Here is a 21,381-nt window from a genome sequence, read left to right as displayed (position 1 = left end):
CACTTTTTCAGTAGACAGTTCTGTTAAAGAGGAAGGAATATAGTGGTGTAACTGCTCATCACAGCACCCATTGTCCTCCCATCCTGTAAAAAAACCCTCATGCTCTGCTAAAGCACAAGCTGTCCTCCTCTATTTGCATGTCGGTCTAACTTGAGGGTATACTAGCGAATAGGAACAGAACAGCACATGGGATTTAGTAGTGAATGCAAATACCAGTTCAGAAGTCTTGATATAACTGAAATGAATCCCATGTTCAACATACAGTATAATCCTTGATGTTTTAGTCAGAAAGTTAAACGAGGTCTAACATCTTCTTTATATTTCTGCGAAAAACATAATCCTCAAACTACTGGATTTTTTAAAGTTTCTTGCAAAGACTACATTTTAACAGCTCATTTGTCTGATTTCCATTTTACTAATTGTTGAATGAACCATTATGCAGCTGTAATGCAAGTATCAGTTCTTGTGACATCGCTACTGCTAAACAAATGAAAACAAAATGATAGTAATGTTCAACTGAAACATGAAATAACTTGCAGGGGAAACTTAAATTGAGCAGAGATGAGCACAACTCAGCTATACATTTTATCAAATGAACCGTATGTGTGAATAACTATGCATTTATTTGTTTCTTTTTACTCCTACATTCACATTCATGAAATACTAATGTTCAGAAAAAAGCCTTTTATATTTATTTGCGTACAGAAGACAAAGAATTGTGCAGACCAGGGATTTTGTAAATGTCATAAAAATTAACTTCAAACTTTTCCACTTCCAATTTCAATTATCAGTCTAATCATGAGTTTGAGCCACCGGCCAATGGGTACCAGGGACAACCCGAGGATTCATGTACTGTGACAGAACCAGCACATTCATTATAACATCAAGGCCTGTCATATACAATTACAATTAGCTGAGTAATGAAAGATAAATGCTGATGGAGGGGTTTTGTAATTCCAATTCATGGCTTCTTTGGTACTGTAGTTCATACCATAATATTCAAACCTCAGCATGTAGCGTTGCTACTGCACCATCTGCTTTGGTCTGTAATGATAACAGCATATGATGGCAGTGAACAAAATGAACATGCCTTGCTGTCTCTCCTGTGCAGAGGACTCTCCAGTCAGCGTGCAGAGAGGGGAAAGCACCAGGTCTTTCCAAGAATGTCAAATTGAACCGATATGGAAATGCTTGGTGACATTTGTTTGGCACTGGTGTGTACCCGGGTTATGTAGTCCTGATAGTTTATGAGTAGGGCTGCTCCCTCTTTGCTGATTTTTACAGATCTGTTGATTAAACCAACTCATTAAATGGCCAAATCATATCAGTGTCGACTAAGAATTTATTTTGTCCAGACCAAGCCGTATGTAATAAAATCACATCTCAGGGTGCGCACTAGGGTTGTTAAAAAGTTTGGTTAGAAGTAAGAAGGCAAGAGGGCCGAGGTTGGGAGAAGAAAATGCACAGAGGGGGGGGATGCTGTGGGAAATGGGAGATGGATTTTGTGGGATTGGCGCCTTGTATTTTTCACTGGAAAGGGTCAATGTTTCACAACTGCTCCTGCTGCGGGTAAACAGGGAGACAGCAGCAGCCTGGGGAATCTGTCAAGCTAACAGCTCACTGTTGCCACTGGATTGTGACTTAAAGCCATTCTGCCAGGTGGATCCCTGCATCACCTTGCTGCCCAAACCCAGATAACCCCAGCCTACCACCCCAACCCCACACACGGTAAATTGAATACCAATGACAACAGACTAAAGACCTACATTTGCTATTTGCATGAACCATTATTGAGGACATGAGTACTGACTACATATCAATATCGATGAGTAATCCTGAGATATAGATATATTTGATTACTTTTTTCAATTCATCTGACATGTGAACTGTACGGTTGTCTACGTGTCGAATTCTATGGTTGGTAAAACTTCTTGTCATAATTTAAAGCATTACATTACAGACGCTCTTACCCAAAGCGACTTACATACACTCAATACGGTGGGCAATCCCCACAGGAGCAATTTGGGGTGAAGATTCTTGCTGAGGGAAACAACGACATGCTGACTGCAGTGGGGATCCGAAGATCAGCACACTAACCCACTGAGCCACAGCCTCCCTGCATAATTCAATGCGTGACTCTACTGAATGAATTGGTGCCAGTTTGGTGCTTTAATAATCCTTTCATATAAGAAGGGATTGAGACAGAATATGGAGAAAATTCCCCAAAACGTTCCTGCCACGGCTAATATAAGACTCATTCGACCAGCTTTTGCCACTTAAGTAGGTCAAATTCACAATGGCAGCTTGCTTAGCAAAGTAGCCCAGACTTTCTTTTTTCCCAGCCAGCATCTCCCAAAGCATTCCCAGCCATGTGGGATGAGTAATCCCTCCAACATGTTTTGGGTCTGCTTTGGATCCTTTCCCAGGTACACAGCCCTGGACTTTCTCCATAGAGAGGTGTGAAGGACCATTCATAATCAGATCCCCAAAGAATAAGTGGAAAAACTCATTAAAATAGTTTGAATATGTGATCACCACTTAGAGCGCATGACCACAGGCAAGAGATCAACTAGTAAATCCAGAGCTTTGACTTCAGGCTTAGCTCCGACCTTCGCAAAGCACAACAGCCACAACATGAGGAATTTGGTTCCAATTTGCCAATGGATATAAGGTTCCATATTACCCTCACTAAGGAAAAAATATATAAATGTACTCCCGAATCCAGCAACTTGCTCAAAACCTTAAAGGGCCAATCTAGCAGAGTGGCATCTCTTCAGACTTTGAGTTGCTGACTTTCATCCATTTTATAGGCTGATGAAAAGCAAGCTAGCTCACACCAGAGGTCAGAGTGTGATAAAGCCAAAGACGCTTCATCATCAGCAAAATGTGGCAACATAATCCTAAAATTACCAAAGTGGAAATTCTCTACACCTCAGCTGTGCTTTTAGATTCTACCATAAAAATCAGAGAAGAAACCTTGGCAGAGCACGGCGTCTTCTGGAAATATCTCTGACTTATTGCCGTGGGTACATACGCAGCTCTTGTTCTGGCATGAGTCTTGCATCAGTTGCCCAGGCATCTTGTATATCTCGTCTTCCCATACACGACACTGCAGGGCATAGTCTTCAGGAATTTCCAAGTACAAAAAACACAAATTGATGGGCAAGCTGTGACGACTCCAGTATTCTTCCAAGATTAAAGAGATTTAAGAGGTTCCACGACCAGGGCGGAAGCCGCGCTGCCATTCCTCAAACAGTGGTTCACCAATCGCCTGGAGCGTCCTTTCCAGTACCCATGCATAAGACCTCCTGGAGTGGCTGAGCTGTGTGATACACCAAGAGCTGGAGCACATCTTTTCTCACTGTTTTTAGAATGCTAACCACCTCTCACCGTCTCATCTTATTTCAATCATGCATTTCCTTTCACAAGAACCTAAGTATGTATTCCTCTAAATTTAGCTTGGAGTTGCTGAACAATGAAACAAAGAGAAACTGTTTAAAAGCATGGATCTTGAAAGCATTTATTTGAGGAGAGACTCACTGTGCCACCAACGATCCTGCCCAAGGGGTACCAAGCCCTTTCATCGAACCAGTTGAGGAACTCGTAGAATCCATTTGTGGTGAGATGGTGTGTTGATCTGTAATTGAACCTAAGATGACAGAAAAAGAGAAGAGGGCTGGTTGAGTTTATTACACAAAATAACAACCTTAAACAAGGAGGTATCCATTTTCACTTGCAGACAATATTTTGAAAAACCTTTATAAGCATCGACACATCACAAACACTTTAAGAATGAAAGGTGAATTAGTTTCCAGGTTTTCTGAAGGCGCTCTGATTGCTTACTGCAGAGGGTTTGGCTTGTTAGAAAAGAGAAAATAATGCCTCCATTCACTATATGCGCCTTTGTGCTGATGCCAACAACTCTCAGGTCAGCCCTTGGTTAAATAATGGAGATGAAGGGCGCTCACACATACTGTGGCATTTTTCTGAACAATAGCCTGCTTATTGCACAGATCATTTCTGACCGTAACCATTGCCATGTGCTCAAGTGACAAAGGCGTAAATTGGGACTAATGTTGGAACAAAGAAATAAGGGGGAGAAAAAAATAACACAACAAGAAAAAAACCATATGAAAACAAACAGCAAACATGCCTCGATTCACACTGTAGCTGTGGTGAGCCGAGAGGGTTGGCACACTGTCAAGCTGCAGAACGAAAGGGCTGACACTGTAAAGAAGACTGCTGCCAGTGCTCTGTACATGTTCAGAGGCACTTTCCCCGCTGCACAGCTCATTAACGTGCGCTGCTTCCTAATATGTTCAGAGGGCCATATACCTCATGTAAGACACCTCATGCATAGAGACCCTATAGCGAGGCGGAGCAGTTTGCTAATGGACAATTAGCTGTTCTGGTGGTGTCTGAAAGAGATGTGGAGCAGGCGATCATCTGGCAGGCTAATCAGCTCTTTTACACACAAGACAGGTTTTTTTATTTAGACTATATGAAGAGTAAAATATCTATCGTCAAGAAACATGGAAAGGTTACAGTAAGGAGCTGAAAACTTCCACGAAAACCATGCACATGTGTTTGCAACTCAAGCGTTCAAAGTTGCATCACATACATCTTAAAAATCATACATACGGTAACCCAGATTTACAATTGTGATCAAACTTCCCATTTCATAATACACGTAATATGTAAGTATTTAGATTACTATTGGGATCTGTATTAAAGTGCAGGAAAAGACAATCAAAATCAAGTGCCAGATCTCTTTATTATGCACATGAAATAGTTCATAAAACTTTTTTAAATCGGTAAGATAAATAATTGGATCTGCACCTGAATCCAAAGATGTGCCAAAATTGTATTAATTATTCCCCTGTCCTGTGACCCAAGAGTGCTTAACATTTCATCAGGAACCTCATGACAGAGAAAATAAATTCCAGGGACATTGTGGCCATTAAAGCTAAGGGCTGAAAAGTAATGTCAACAGAAACACAAAACGTACGTAACACAGGCCTGTCCACAGCCCCAGAGCAAATCAACAGCATTTCACTTCATTTCCATCTTCTCAACAGCTTGAGATTCAGTAGGCAGTAGTGTGTGTGTGCATGTGTGTGTGTGTGTGTGTGTGTGTGTCTGTGTTAGGGAGAAGCAGCAGCAGAGTTGTTGCAAAGCTGCTGGAGTGAGTGCCACTACTCGTGAACAGAGAGTGTGTTGGAAATCGCTGGCGTGAGGTGCAGCTCATTAATCATCACACGGTGAGCGCTTTTCTACCTTCCTTCACGTCACACCTGAAGCCAGAGCTCTCCTCCCTCATGCAGAGCCTCCCATGTCGGCCCTTGTTTCCGGAATTATAGTGTGATTGCAAGACATTAGTCATTTTAAAAGCAAAGGCTGAAAATGTGTGTCTTGTGGTCAACTTGAGCACCATGCGTCCTAAAAGATCCAACTTTTACATAAACTGTTTCCAATGTAAACATCCCAACAACTATGTGTCTGTAATACATTCATTATATATTCACAAATAACACAGTCAAGTAAAACACAAATGATAGCTTTAACACTAAAAACCCACACAAGTCAATGAGAAGATGTTCTCTATTGATTGTCCAGGAATAGAAAGCACTCTTTAAAAGGAGGGATTTCTCCATGTCTTTATAGAAGCAGTTACTCAATGGGAGCCACAGGATTTTAAATTACATGTGCATATTGTCTATCCCTTGGATCACACTATAGGGGAAAAGAAGAGGCATTATTCTTTTTCTTTTTTTAAATGTTTTTGGGGGGCTTTTTGCCTTTAATCGGATAGGACAGTGGAGAGTGACAGGAAAGTGGGAGAGAGAGTCGGGTGGGATCCGGAAAGGACCACGGGTCGGGAATCGAACCCGGGTCGCCAGCGTACGGTGCAGGTGCCCCAGCCAGTCGTGCCACGGCCGGGGCTGAAAAGGCATTATTCTTGTTGTGATATCTAGGAATGATATTGGAGTAGCTGACATGACAAGGATATCAAATCACTCAACGACCTTAGGACAAGGTCACCACCCAGCCTATGACAAACAAACATTCAGTTCAAACTGAGTCACGCAGCAGAGAACACATTTCCAGTGAAGTATCTCAGTTGTATTTTTTATTCAATCAATCTTTTCCATCAGAGCTTAGCACTTCCATCCACCAAGGTGTATTTTACTGCATACACTATAAACATACTATCTGCAGTGGCCAATAACACTGTTCTTTAAAATCAGCTTCTGGACAAATACCTTTCTTCCATTCTGTGAGACTATTCCCCTGAATACCAGGGTCTGCAAAGAAACATAACAAACGTTGCAAAGTGCAAAGGTGCAGAGGCAGCGGTGTGTGAGAGTTTTACCTCAGCGGGTCTTTGAATGCAGGTGGAGGTGGTCGAACACGTTTGCCTCATTGTTCTGCAGCGGTCAGTTCAGCGAAGCAGAAACACAACCAATTCAACGAAAGCATTGTAAAAGACAACTTTGCGCTCTGCCAAGCCATATTCACGAAACCCATTTTCCAATGATCTGGTGGACAGTCGAGCAGAGTGCTTTATCCTTGCCCTTGTCACTTTGATGGGACAGGTAATGTAGCTCTTCCAGGCACATTAGCAATTTAATGCATAGCTGCCAATATGGTCTCAGGCCACGGAGCACATGATGACTAGTGATTCCACTGCAACATTTCAAAGCACCAGCAAATGAGCAACACACTTTTAGTACCAGAAATGAAAAATGAATTAGATTGATAGCTAGGGGGGGGACGATGGGGGAAAATGGCCCCCATATCAAACCCTCAGATGATATCTCAAATCAAAATTTTAAATTAGTAGTGGCATATGGTGCACTTTAGATCACACGGGGGCCCCTGCAGGCTTCATAATTATTTTTAATCAAGGTCCGTTTCACTGATTACCAGTTTCCTGTTGAGACATGGCCATCATCATCAGCATGACTAAGTGGGCTTCATTGCTGTTTATAAGCAAGTAATGCCTCATCCACTATCGACTACATAATCAGATGCATCATTGGCTCTTTCCCCACTGGTCTGCGATATGGTGAAGGTCTAAATAGACTTTTGGTTGCAGGGGTGTAATCACCACCTTGACAAATTAGGCACCTCTGTCAAACTGTGTATGGGTAACACACGCATGAGAAACTGCCTGGGGACTCAGAAGGCAAGTGAGCAGACACAACATAAGCATCACACAAGAAGGCACCCATCAGGAGGCCATGTTTGAGCAATGGCAGGGTGTTATTTCCTCTCAATTTTAAGTGTCAGCCTTGAAGGAATAATAAAAAGGTGCAGAACAAATCACCTTTTTAAAAAGGTTTTACCTTGATGGATCAGGTCAATACCATTATATAAGTCAGGGGTGCCCAACCTTTTTTGAACCAAGATCTACTTTTAAAGTTGATAGTGTGTCGAGATCTACCAAGCCATATCGAAAGCCATAGCGTAGCCACAATTAATTGTGGACCTATATAATAACACAATTTTCTGACACAAAGATCAAGTTTTATTAATAATAATAATAATAATAATACATTTATTGAAGTAAATGTACGTCGTGCAAAGAATAAGCACAAGTAGGCCTAGGACTGGCCCGTAACAACACAACAACATACAACCCAATTAATACAATGCCTAATTCAAGTTGGAAAAGGGGTTCTCTACCCTAGTGGGACTTCTGGCACTGGGAGGAGGAAGCTAGTCTCTCATAGTCCGGACAGTGGGAGCTCAGTGCCAGCCGTAAGCAGGCCGCAAGGTGGTCATCAGTCATGGTGGATCTGTATTTTGACTTAATGATTTTCATATGTGAAAAGGCAGACTCACACAAATATGTTAATCCAACTTCTTTGCAGTTTGTCTGAGGTTGAGGTACTTCTCTTTCTGCATTAGATTCCATAATTCCCATATTGTCGAAAACCATTCTAATGAACACACATAGCTGAGCCACATCATCAGTGGATTCATCGAATTGCAGAGAAAAACACTCACATGTGTCAATATCATGACAGACACGATAAGAAGCTATGGTTGCAGCCTTACTCTTGGTATTGGGCCTGGTAAAAATGGACTGTTGTGCTGCTAGCTGCCTTTTCAATTGCTTGACTTTTCGGGCGCGCAGTGGTGATTTAGCTGGGCAGTTTGTATCGTAGCTCTTGTGGACCGTCTTGAAATGCCGCTCCAAATGTCCTTTCTTTGGTAAAGCCACATTTGCATTGCAGATAAGACAGATGGACTTGGCATTCGAATACACGAAAAAATAATCCTCCTCCTAGATGTTTGAGCTTCTGCCGCCATGGTAGTATCCACTCGCTCTAGTCAAGCTTCTCGCACCCTTCCGAGTCCTTAGTTAGAACCTAGCAACCATACCATGCGCGCGCAGATAGAAAGAAGCGCGTGAGATTTTTTCTTTGATTATGCCTGATCTACTTTACTATAGCTGTACAAATCTACACACTGCTTCACGCGATCAGCAGTTCATTGTGCCTATTTAAGATGTTTTAAGTTGGAAGTTTTAATGTAGGCCTATTTTACACAACAGTAGGAGGATAGCCTACACACAACATTTTCTCGCGATCAACTGGAACTCAGCCCACGATCGACTGGTAGACCGCGATCGACTGGTAGACCGCGATCGACTGGTAGACCGCGATCGACTGGTGGGGCACCCCTGATATAAGTAATTAACACATAATTGAAGAAAGGCACATGCAAAGAAATAAACACTGCCCGGCCAAAAAAAAGGGCACCACCTGGATTTAACGAAGCAAATAGGTAAAAGCCTCCCATTGGATAATTACTGCATGGGTGATCATGTTTCAGCTGGCAGCAAGTTATTTAACCCTTACTGATGCAGAGAGTAGCTTCTCATTTGTTAAACAGTCATGTCGAAAGACATATCCTGTGGTCGTGGAAAAGATGCTAATCTGTTTCAGAAGGGTCAAATTATTGGCATGCATCAAGCACAGAAAACATCTAAGGAGATTGCTGAAACTACTCAAATCGGGTTAAGAAGTGTGCAACACATTATTATTAAAAACTGGAAGGACAGTGGGGAAACATCATCTTCGAGGAAGGGATATGGTCGGAAACAAATCTTGAATGATCGTGATCGGCGATCACTTAAACCTGTGGTGAAATCAAATGGTAGAAAAACAACAGTAGAACGCACAGGCTATGTTTAATAGTAAAAGTAAGTTTCCACACACACAATGCGACGGTATCTCAAGGGATTGGTACTAAACAGCTGTGCAACCATAAGAAAACCACTTCAATTTGCTAGGGAGAACAAAGATTGGACTCTGGAGCAATGGAAGAAGGTCATGTGGTCTGATGAGTTCAGATTTACCCTGTCCAGAGTGATGGGTGCATCAGGGTAAGAAGAGAGGCAGCTGAAGTGATGGACCCATCATGCCTAGTGCCTACTGTACAAGCCTGTGTGGGCAGTGCTATGATCTGGGGGTGCTGCAGTTGGTCTGGTCTAGGTTCAGCAACATTATGTGCTCAAAGAATGAGGTCAGCTGACTACCTGAATATACTGAATGACCAGGTTATTCCATCAATGGATGTTTTCTTCTCTGATGGCACGGGCATGTTCCAAGATGACAATGCCAGGAATCCATCGGGCTCAAATTGTGAAAGAGTGGTTCAGTGAGCATGAGACATCATTTTCCCACATGGATTGGCCACCAGAGTCCAGACCTGAACACGATTGAGAATCTTTGGGATGTACTGGAGAAGACTTTGCACAGTGGTCCGAATCTCCCATCATCAATACAAGATCTTGACGAAATGCAAGACAGAAATAAACGTTATGACATTGCAGAAGCTTGTGGAAACGATGCCAGAGCGAATGCGTGCCATAATCAAAGCTAAAGGCGGTCCAATGAATATTAGAATGTGTGACCTTTCTTTTTGGCCGGGCAGTGTATATAAAAAGGAGATTTCTGATGTATGAAAGACAGCCAGAGAAACCAAACCAGAAGTAACCTTTTATCTATGGTCGCTGTTTATTGGGCAGTCAATTGTAGAGGTAGTAGATTCAGGGTCTATTTTAAGGACATTACAGAAAACAAACATCACAGTCTATTCCAAGACACCAGCTGTAGATGTTCTACTCTGATTGGTTCCTAAAGAAGCCTTTTCCTGTTCAACGATAACTTGAGAAGGATTACAGCTTTGCGCCTCTTATAATCCCCCAATAGGATTTTAATGTTGGATTACCTGAGGATTGCAGGACAGTTAGTTATCACTTTCTCATCTTGCCCTAGAACTATCACCTCCAGGCTGCCAGTAAGGGTCACAAACCTTTAGTGGTGCCGAGTGTCCTGCACGCCTGCCATCATCCGGCAAGGTGAGGCATCTTGGCATATCGTCTAGCGGATGTATCTCTTTAATCGAAGGCTGGTGTGTGTCTGACTGTGTTCCTGCTTGTTCATTGACCCAGTGAGGTAATTGCATTCTGTGGAGGTGTGATGGCAATATTGTGCACACAAGACATCACTTAGTTAATCTGAAATTAAATATAGGCTGTAATTACTAGCCCGAAAGCTCATGCAGTAGGTTCAATACGACCTTGTCTCAGTTGATGTAGAGTTGTTTGATAACATTGGAGCAGCAAAAACACATGAACAGAATCCCTGGGAGAGAAATCCCAAACATTAAGCTTATTATTTTGCCATTTTCAAATATTCTGAACAGGCAAAACCATATAATTATTCTAATCTCAATTGGCGAGCACTTGCTGACACTGCAGGGAGTATTCTTCCAATTGAATCTTGGGTGCAGAGCTCATCTTTGAGATAAAGAGGTCCAGAAAGAGCCATTTCATTTTTAATGCTACTGGAAATAACCCCCAACAGATTTTACAATATTAAACATTATCCACATGCTTGGAGAATAGCTGGAAAAAGGTTCCAATTTCGTTCTCCAGAAACATCCATGGCTGTTTTGAAATCCATCATTTGGGTTACAATTATTTCAGGTTTTGTTTTTTTTCATAGACAAAAGAATTTTCTAGGACAGCAAATAGTGTTTGGACAATAGGCGTATTTGTTGTATTGAAATTAGGCCAACTAGACAAAACTAAATGTGTGTACTTTGTGGGATGGTGAGAAACTGGCACAAAACAGTCCAAAAACATTTCAATATTGGATTTTCAATTTGTATTTTGTCCAGGGATTGGCATTACAAAAAAGTCTAAGCTTCTCTGAATGAACCAGATGGCAGGGGTAACACCAACAGATGGTTTCTGTTTTTTGTTCCATAGTTGGGTGTAAGATCATCATGTCAATATGCAAAGAGCCAAACTAATGCCTGATGGGACTAATGAATAGAAGCTTTAAAAAGTAGATGCATCTCGGGTTAAAGGGACATAGTGCCATAAATATTGATTGCTTGAGGGAAAATAATTAATGACACATTACTGTGCTCCACCTTTAACTACACATACCCAACAGACACACAACAGCCATAAACTGGCATTGTTTATCTGCTCCAGCCCCATATCCCGACAGCCCAGATAAAGAAGAGGCCCACGTAAAGCTGGTTTTAATAAAGAGGCTGTTATGAGCAGAGTTATTAAATTCTGAAATTCGGTATATTCAGATAACGACGCGTCTTTGCCTAGGTGCTATTCCATGATGTGTGTACTAGGAACTGTGTAAAGAAGCTTGGATTGAAGTGTGTTCAGGACTGTGCTTCTTCAAGTTTTAAAACACTCAGTCGGAGTTATGCTAATTAGCCAACGAGCTCTACATTTTACCGACACCAGATTTTTGGAAAGCAGAGTCCCTGCTATTGACATCCTTATTATCTTTTCACAGTCACACACACTCTTATTCACACCTGTATGAGAACAGGTTGGCAATATACATCACAATGACACAGACTTTAAAGGCCCTGTGGGTCTAATGGAACGATCGATCTAGAATTAGGCTGTTTTCTTAGCCAAGCCAGACAAGATGCTTACACAAGCTATAATCAGAGAAAGAGAGGTGCTGAATAATTTATTATCCAAACAGGGCATATAATGCACAGTTATTGTTGTAGTAGCCCTTAAAAAAGAATAAGCCAGAAGCAAGAAGGCGAAAAAAGGTTTATATCCCTCCGATTTTGCTGAGAGCACATGGCCAGACAACACTGGAGAATTTGCTAAAAAATGTTTAATAAAGTCTTAAAATCTTATATTAAATATATACAACATCTGTTGGCAAGAAACAATATGCGCTTGTTTTTCTTTGTTTTGTACCAATACAATAAATTGCTGCTGCTTACTAATGATTGGCCAGGATTGATTATCAAATGAAATGTAGGAGGAGCTTTTCAATAAGATGCAGCAAATAGTGATTTCCTGAACTGGTCCTCAAAGTAAACTAAATTGGCATGATCTTTGCCATTGATTTTGCTTCATGATCAATTAAAGTCATGTAAATGAAAGCTTTGCGTTATCTTTTAACAATGGCAGGGGTTACTCCTGTTATTAATGCTGTATGAATGTAAGTGTACAGTCATAGTTGTAGGTCTACAGAGCACAGCCACACTGTTCCAATTAAAAGACAAGACGTGGGAGAAACACTTAGATACCGGCTAGGCGAGCTCCACTGGAAACTACACTATAGTGGTTGCTCAGCAGCAAATGACAAAACTTTAAAACGAATGTGTACAAAACTTGGAACAAAGAGAAAATGGGGAGTGTTTAATCTTCCTGCATTAAGGGGAGTCCTTCTGCTGCCAGCTAAGGGCAAAGGGCACTGGAGGTCTATTAAGCAATTTCAAGGTACACAATCGTTTCACACTCCACAGCTTCCCATATTTTGAACTAAACAACTACAAACAGATTAGTGATCTAAACAACTGCTGGCCATGACGAGGTGATGAAGAACAATATGCCTGGTAAAGGAGTCTAACAGCAGGAACATTTCCTCTTCCTACAAAAGGAACTACAACTAAGAATATATTTGAGAAATAACCTTGGTTTACTGTGCCGTGTGCAACCTTGCCTGAGGAAACACACCACACTGTCTCTTCATATTGCAGTCATAATAAATTTATGATTAACGTCAGAGTGAAAACACAAAAAGTAATTCACAGTAGCTCAGTGTAGGATTGATCAAATGTATCTCTGTGTTAGAAATGCAGTGACAGATGTGAATTTAGAAAGGAAAGAGTGCCTCTAACTTTATATAGACAGAGGTGGACAAAACATAAAACAGTTCAACACAAACTTGCTACTGAGACTTTGCCATCTGCGTTTCCCTCATTGTTAATGAGCATGGAGGGAGAACGTTAAGCTATTAGTTTTAAAAAGCATCTCCAATAGAGGCTGTAATAACACAAAGGACTAAACTGAGATTTGGGGGCAACCATTAAAAGGCAGGGGTCAAGAGATAATCAGCATCTGCAAAAACTATAGGCAGACGTGCAGGGAATTCATCAATGGCAAAACCATTAGGCCACTGTGCTTTGTGTGTTCGATAACACTATAGAGAGATGGCCATGTGGCATACAATTAAGCAGCCAGAGCTAGGTTAGTATTGATTAGTAATTACAGAAGATTGATGAGAATCTGAACCACAACAAGTATCGGTTCAACACCACAGCAATTACTGTGCAGAACGCATTCTCAGGCGCGATGGGGGTACGAGTATAACAAGATGAGGCAGCCTTCCTAACACCCTCATACCGTATTAAGCACATAGTGTGCTAAATGTAAACCACAACTTGGCTTAAAGGGAAGATTTGACTGATGTTACCTTGATCTGTGTTTAATTAGAACCCATCATACTTTTGAAATTTCAATGCATGATTGAAGAAATGGAGCTGAATGTCAGTCAAGAGTTCAAAACAAACTGATCCATCTTTTAAAAGGATTAAGCCTCTCTCTCTCGGTGTGGGCTGTAATACTGAGAATTCCCCAAAAAGGCTTAAGCTTCCCATCTCATGAGAATGTCCCTAAATGAACCTAGACAGGACATGAAATTTGTACAAAGCCTTAGTTACATAAGAAAAGCTTTCTCACATGAATCCCACAAAGGATGGTCAAAAATAAATTATAAACGTACTTAGAGGAATTCATTCTCATGGTAATTTACTAAACGTATTTGGGTCATCGTTGTTTTCCCCTCGGTAAAAGGCAGAAGGATGCTGTTGACTGTTCTATTTGCAACTGAACATTATATACCACAACATAGTACAGTTTCACCAAGCGTTAAGCATGAATACAAGCACACATTACAGTAACAACCCGAAAATAAATAATCTCAGCAGTTTACCAATTGATGAGGATTTCATTTGCAGCCAGTCCCCCTTCCCCAGGGTCTCAGATTCTGGCCTCTGAAAATCCTTTCTGATGAATATATTGGGCTGACAATTAATGAGCGGACTTTAATTGTAACAGATGTTTCTGTGACAGTCTCTGCACACTACATGAACGCCAGATGGAAAATTAGAAGTGTGGTTCTTAGCGCTGGAGATTAGGAGTATGCTCAGAGATGAGTGTCACTAACCGCAATGTGGAAACCGCGGGTGGCTACAACATGGATCAATATTACATAGCGGGTACCCCGTACAGTGGCAGAAAAAACACACCTGAGGGGTTCACTTTGTAAATGCCATTAAACCTAAAGTAATTCAATCTGAAAACGGACAGAAAGCCATTGAAACACTGCAAGTCCAGAGCACTTTATTCAGCCAATATCGAACCATTACCACTGAGAGACCAAACAGGAGCGTGTTAAACCTGTGGAAAAGTGGTTCCACGCAGGCAGGTGGAAGCAGAAAGACCCTTTCATGTATACATTTCTACATTAGCCTTAGCCCTTTCAAATGTGCTGGGATGATTTTCCCTGTTGAACAAATGTAAGGGTAAATGTATAATGAAAAATGGGATACATTTAGAAATTGCTGCAGGCAAAAGCGGTGTCCAGATCCCACCAAATGCAAAATTACCATTAGCATAAACCAACATCATCAAATATGCTCATCTGCATGCTTAACATAAAACACCCCAAACACAGACAACCCAAAGACAGAGAAATTAAAGTCAAATATGATATAGTCGCCGAACTTAAATGCTGTACCATTGTCAGGCAAGCTCCGACTCCTAAAGGGGCAATAATATATATTATAACGATGCATTAAAGGAAAATGTGCATGGTATACGACACTGCAGGAGACAGTCAAAGTGAGGAACCTCCAGAGATTAATCATCATCTCCTTTGTCTCTCGAGCGATTTATATCGTGTAATAAGCCGACTATGAAGTTAGCAGACTGACGCAATACGTTTCTCAGTGTGTGCTGCTGACAGAAAGCAGAGTTCTCTGCAAAAACTGTGGTACTTCCTGCTTGTAGTTTGAAATGTTCATACCGTTTCATGTCTAAACTCTTTGTTAAATGCTGCGGGGGGGCAAAAGGTGAAGCTACACAGTCCAGGATTTAAAACTGTGTTTAACGTCTACAGAACAGGAGTCAATTATTTAGTAGGCAAGAAGGGGGTTACGAAATGTGACGTTTCGCAACAGCACATAGTCAGTTAATTTGAAACTGCGGCATTTGAATCAAAGGGAGTAGAAAAGGCACGCAATTCCACATTTAGCCAAGGAGTCCACTGGGGCAGAGGCTTCTCTTTTATCAAACCCCACTGTTACCATCGACCAAAAATAGGGAATGCCTCGGGAGAGCCAGGCAGGAACAGCAGGCCGCAGTGAATTCCAGAGATAGGGAGTAATTGCTGGCACACGGAGAGCTTTGCTGTCATTACGGGCGGCTAATCAATTGGATACCACAAACACAAACACTAAGGACAACAGCAGCAATAATTACAGGGCTAATCATCGCAGATTGAGATCTCTTTTAAAAAGGCATTCTCAAAATAACGCTGCATGTTCAGAATAAAATAAGAACGCTGCATGTTTGGATAAAATAAGAGCACCCTGAGGTTTCTATACTTTATATTGACATGGTGTAATGAGGGAGTCAATTAACAAACATGTACAACGATGATGAACTTATGCACACCCTTAAAATAGTCCTATCCTGGATGTAATAACAAAACTGTAAGGCTGTAGTGCTTAGCCCCTTTCAGGGATACACACAAACTTAAATCCCCCCCACTGTGAGGCTCTAGGCTGAAAATCCTGCAGTAAGGGTAAACTGAGGGCAGCTACCCACTGCCATCTACTGCTTCAAAATCAACTTCTCTCCATCCAAACATCCACCTGCTGTGGTAAAGCGGGGAACAGGGAGAGAAGCTCTGCTAAGACACTACAATGGCTAAAGGTTAGACCATTACCCTGGATGTTAAAAACACACCTTTGAGCACTATGGTTTTGCTATGAGCTTTACAGTCACTCAGAGACGGACGAGAAAGCCGGTAAGACACTTACGCCTCATTGGCTTACACATCGGTGCAAGGCGCTTAATAACACTCCAGTCAGAAAGATTCAGAGCACTTTACACCACCTCTCTCTGCAAACTCAACAATCATTAATACAGTGTACCTACATCGTAACACACCTATTGCTGCCCCAAAGCTGCCATATCTGCATGAATGGGCTTGCCATAGTGGTTCTGAAATCTTGAGGGGTTGAAATTTACTGCCAGGGCTGAGTAATTATACACTGTCTCCTGTACCACTGTGGTCCCTTCATCATTATTTCACAACACATGGCTGCCTCTGCTGTTTCATATTCTATGGCTATGAGATAATGGAAGAGAACAGGGGGGAGTGCTTCTCTCCTGCTCTATTTTGCTACAGTGGTGACAAAACAATGTTTCATTCTTCCACAGGGGAGTCTTTCTGGGGATGTACACTCCCAAATCTTACAGCCTCTTTAGTGCATAGAGAGCACAGACACATGACGTCTGTGTTTCCTGCTGCTGCTATACAACCCGCTAGCTAGCTAGCATGGAAATGAAGTGATAGTGTTAACACCAGCAAAAAGCGGCTTACCTCAGTTTTGGCTTTCAGGTTGAGACACGTAACCTTTTTTTACTTTGCCAACATATTATGAGCAATGATAAATGGGCCTTTTTGTAATAAAATAAAACTAAAAAACACTTAAACACACACACTGGGTATACTCTGTTCAACTCATGAATCCTCGCGCTAGCTAACCAGTGCTAAAACAAAAACTGTGTCTCGTGCCAGAAACGGGTCTTTATCAATGAACTAGTTTGCTGCATACTATTCTTTTAAGGGTCTAGTGTTTATGCACCATAAAAAGGGTATGAGTATACATGGCATTTAAGGCCCCTCTTCATTTTATGGCAGGCATGCTTAATTTCCACCTTCCTTGTAGAGGGTCCCTGCTCCATCTTTCTTTCAGCTGAGGGGTCCTTAGCCTGAAATGTTGAAGCAATAATCACAAGCCCTCTATCATCAGTATGATTAACAGTGAATGCCAGACGGCCGCCAAAGACAAATCTAGCTATCTAGCAACACTTTTCTAGTCAAATACAATAATTACAATAATTGTCTTACCTTTGCTAGCTGACCGAGCTAGCACACACAAGCACTCTAAGATTTCCAGACCAGGTAAGTTGCTAAGTCATCTGTAGCACATTGAGAGCAACTTAACTGCACATGTAAAGGACTCGTAAAGACAATAAATGTGCATTATATATTACGTTAACAAACGTTGACATTATGTTTGCATGTGTGTATGCGCTCTTGAATTATGTTTAGAGAAACAGAGGAGGTTTTGAGACCTAACCATTCTGTTGCACAAACGCTCCCAGCACACTGAGCTACTTGACCACACAATTTCCACTTAAATGTTATTTACCCTGAGTAAACCAGTGTGACAGAGTACATTGCTCAAGCTCACAAGCGATCTTCAGTCATTTGGTCAGTGACTGTGTGTAAACAACAATTAAAAGTGGTTTAATCGGTCTGTTCGATAGACCGATAAAGAGTTGAAGGTAGTGTTCGGCATTTTAGGCTTTAAAAACAAGTCACGTATAACTTTGAAGTCGTATTAATTGCCAATTTAAACAAATACATACAAAACAGATCAAATATAAGACTGCCTTGAATTTCTATTAACAGAGCGGGTCTCCTTTGTAGAAGACAAAGGAGAGGAGCATACACAACACAGGCTTCATGAGCTCAGAGTACAACCCTAAGAGAGAAGTGTTTGATGTAGCAGGCCGTAATGATCCACGCCGTCTAATGAGCAGCCATGTTGAATACAGATATCACCATGGGAGGCTTCCCAACTTTGTAATACACTGGAAAAGCTAATCCGTCATAACTGTGACTCTGCATTCATCACTGCACTGAAGAGAGGAGAACATTGATTTGTTTAGCAGGGGGCACAATGGCTGCTGTAATTTCTAGTCGAGGACAGACAATGAGCCTTTTGTTATTTCTCAAATTAAATGTCACCCAAGACATGGTGAAGCTCCCACACTTTAGGGCTTCAGTGCCAAGGATGTAGCTCACGGCTAAATGTAGAATACTGCAGCTGTATGAGCTGTTCCTCATCACTTAGGCCGAGGTATCCTAAAAGCTTCTCAGCCCGGGGATGAGTTTGGTTTTGGGTTAGGGACAGTGCAGCAAAAGCTTTTTCAATAAAAAGATGCAAACTGAGTTTTCTGAGATGACAAATTGTTATGCTTTGTGACATATTTTGGTGTCCCAGCTTGAGAAGAGCTGTGACTATGAGAAATTTGTTGCATAATTATCACTGAGCACTTGAAATCAGCAGAGTCAGTTAACGTTAGCTGTGGGCAGCACCGTCCTGCCTGGTGAAATAACAAGCTAACAGATAACAGGCCTTACATTGAATCACTTTATGAAGCACTTAAGCTTCATTCAGGAAAAATAAGTATTGGGCAAAGGTAAATTAAATCATCATCATGGTGTATCCAAATGCAATATAGCATTTATAAAACAAGAGTTACTTTTAGTTTGTAGTTCTACGGTTGTCTTGATTAGAGAGGGAATAATGACCTGTTTAGCTCACTAAACACAAGCTGTAAGCAGCTTCATAATTCATACTTAAAAAATACTTATGCATACATTGTGTTTAATAAATAGTTTTAATAGCGGTCTTTTATACAAGTGATAAATAATTCACAATTTGGGCAGTTTACACTGACGTGGGAAAGGAGGAAAATATATTTTAGTACGTTGGTGAAAAACAAATTGCACAACAAAGTAAAATTAATTACAATCAAATCCTTATTATTTAATATATTTAGACTATTGGTATCATGAAATGTTCTGGCACTTCTTACACTGCAGCAGCTTCAATATGGATACATTTGGTGCCTTTCAGTGTGCGTCTCCTTTCTTTTTTTTTCTGTCAAGCTGCCACAGTTGCCCTACTGCCTCAGGTTGTCCCTAAAATGTAAAAAGTATTCTCGTCAACATTGATAAAACTTACTTAGAAGACACATCAAAGCTTGAAAGCAAGCATTCAGCCCTGCTCTGGATTGAACAGAGTCTCTACAAACTCCATATCGAGAGAATGTAATCACTTAATTCAACACTGAAAACACAGTTGCCCTAATCTGACTTTGAAACTTCAGCTATGATAAAAATCAACCAGCACCAGCACTCACAGATAATGCATCTGTGTGAAATACACAGCGATAGCATCTTATTAGAAAACGGGGCTCGGGGCAAAGAGAACACATAAAAGGCAACAACGAGCTCATCCTGAGTGGAAACTCCGCACTGGGTAGATTTGGAGTGGCGAACAAGAGCAAAGGCTTCCTCTCGCTCGCTTGTCTGGGTAGCAAATCTCCAAATCCCAGCCAGAGGGGGAAACAGATCCAGCACCATATTACAGAGAACTGAAAGATGGGACTGCTGTTCATACACAGCCCAATTCAGATTTTGTTTAGCAAGCCACATCAAACAGGGCCCAACCTTCGCTGTGAGTGCCATAATGACATTACACCAGCACTAGCTGCAGCCACTGCAGGTAGGGAGTGGGTGTATGTGTGCACGCTGGAGGAAGAGAGAGGCTGATGGAGAAGGAGAAAGAGAAAAAAGACAGATGACTCTCTCAGCCTCACTCCCGTTTGAACTGCAGCCCAGAAATGCAGAAGGGGGAATCGTCCCTCTGATTTCCCTCAGCAAGTGAATGATGCTGATGCAGACGGCAAGACTAATGTCACAAGCTGTACAGCCAGCACTTCTAAAAGAGACATGCACACCCTATAAACTCAAGGAGGGAGACATCTTAGTTCAAAAATGAGACTATTCATCTTTTTCCAACATTCCAAGCTGTAGAAATGACATGGCACAGTGGTAAACGCAGTTACACATCGTACCTCCAGTAACAGCTCTGTAGACGAGGCTCATTTTCACTAAATCTGATTGTAATGAAGTTATAACCACCTCAGCTGGACTGCAGCAGACAGACTTGTCCCAAAACATCCCCTCTAAAGGCATACACTCCCGGGAAGAAAATCTGACTAATGGCTAACTACTGGCCTAAACCATGACCTCATCCAAATGCACACTCATGCACCCGTGCCACATGTATTATTAACCATTGTATTACATGGTCATAAATCAAGGTCTATGTCTGAACAAATGTGGTTGAACCCTACTCGCATACAAAATAAGCACACGTTACAAGAGCTTTACAAAAAAATATAAGGCAATTTAGCCCCTCTTTAGGTGTCATTTATTTCGCCTGCAGTGGAATGATAACCTGACGTACCAGCTGGTTACACAGAACCATCTGAGGAGCTGTCATTGGAAACTGTTTGGAAAAGGGCAGGCACTTTCAAAAAAAATACTTGGCAGGTGATTGGATGGACCACCTGTCTATCACTGTCAGTCAGTAGAGAATAGGGCGAAAACATCTTCAAGTGAGAAAAGCCTTCAGTGTTTGTATCAAAATAAATAAGGTTTAGCCCGTCAAAGTTGACTAGAGCTGTGACAACGATGCTTTATTTTCCTGAAAAGCAGTCGAATTGTATTCTTTAATAGTGTATTAGCATGTTTCCTTGAAAATAAAGAAAATAACCTATTATCAAAATATTGCTCCTGAATGCAAAGTTTAAAGGCCAAAAGGTTTTTAAAAAGTCTGATGCCCTGTTGAAAAAGCTAGAGAGCCTAAAACAGCAAAATAGATGACTTCTGGCAGCCAAATCCCACAGGACATCCCTTAACTTAATAGAGCCAGATGGCAACAGTGGAATCATTATCAAAAAATAATATTTCTTAACAACCTCACTGACGCACTGACTGACTGTGGGGGTTTCGCAATCAAAGAAGGGAAGAAATAGACTAAAACTTAGACGGTACTTTGTAACACACAGAGGGGTCCACATTTATGTCCCTTTTGAAGCTACCAGGATGACAGGTGACAGAGCTTTGCAGGGCCTCTACAAGT

The 21,381-nt window shown here is 41.4% G+C and overlaps 1 protein-coding gene across 1 annotated transcript in view; it reads right to left on the bottom strand.

The window, feature by feature from the left end:
• LOC134874878 (dolichyl-diphosphooligosaccharide--protein glycosyltransferase subunit STT3B) overlaps nucleotides 1-21,381 on the bottom strand; it is a 71,011-nt gene that overhangs the window by 35,148 nt on the left and 14,482 nt on the right. Inside the window, exon 2 of the mRNA XM_063899116.1 lies at nucleotides 3,541-3,649. Coding sequence (XP_063755186.1) covers nucleotides 3,541-3,649 — 109 coding nt within the window. The remainder of the gene's footprint in view (nucleotides 1-3,540; nucleotides 3,650-21,381) is intronic.

Source organism: Eleginops maclovinus, chromosome 13 (assembly GCF_036324505.1).
Source record: "Eleginops maclovinus isolate JMC-PN-2008 ecotype Puerto Natales chromosome 13, JC_Emac_rtc_rv5, whole genome shotgun sequence".
NCBI lineage: Eukaryota > Metazoa > Chordata > Actinopteri > Perciformes > Eleginopidae > Eleginops > Eleginops maclovinus.
This window is presented reverse-complemented; position numbering and strand designations above follow the sequence as displayed.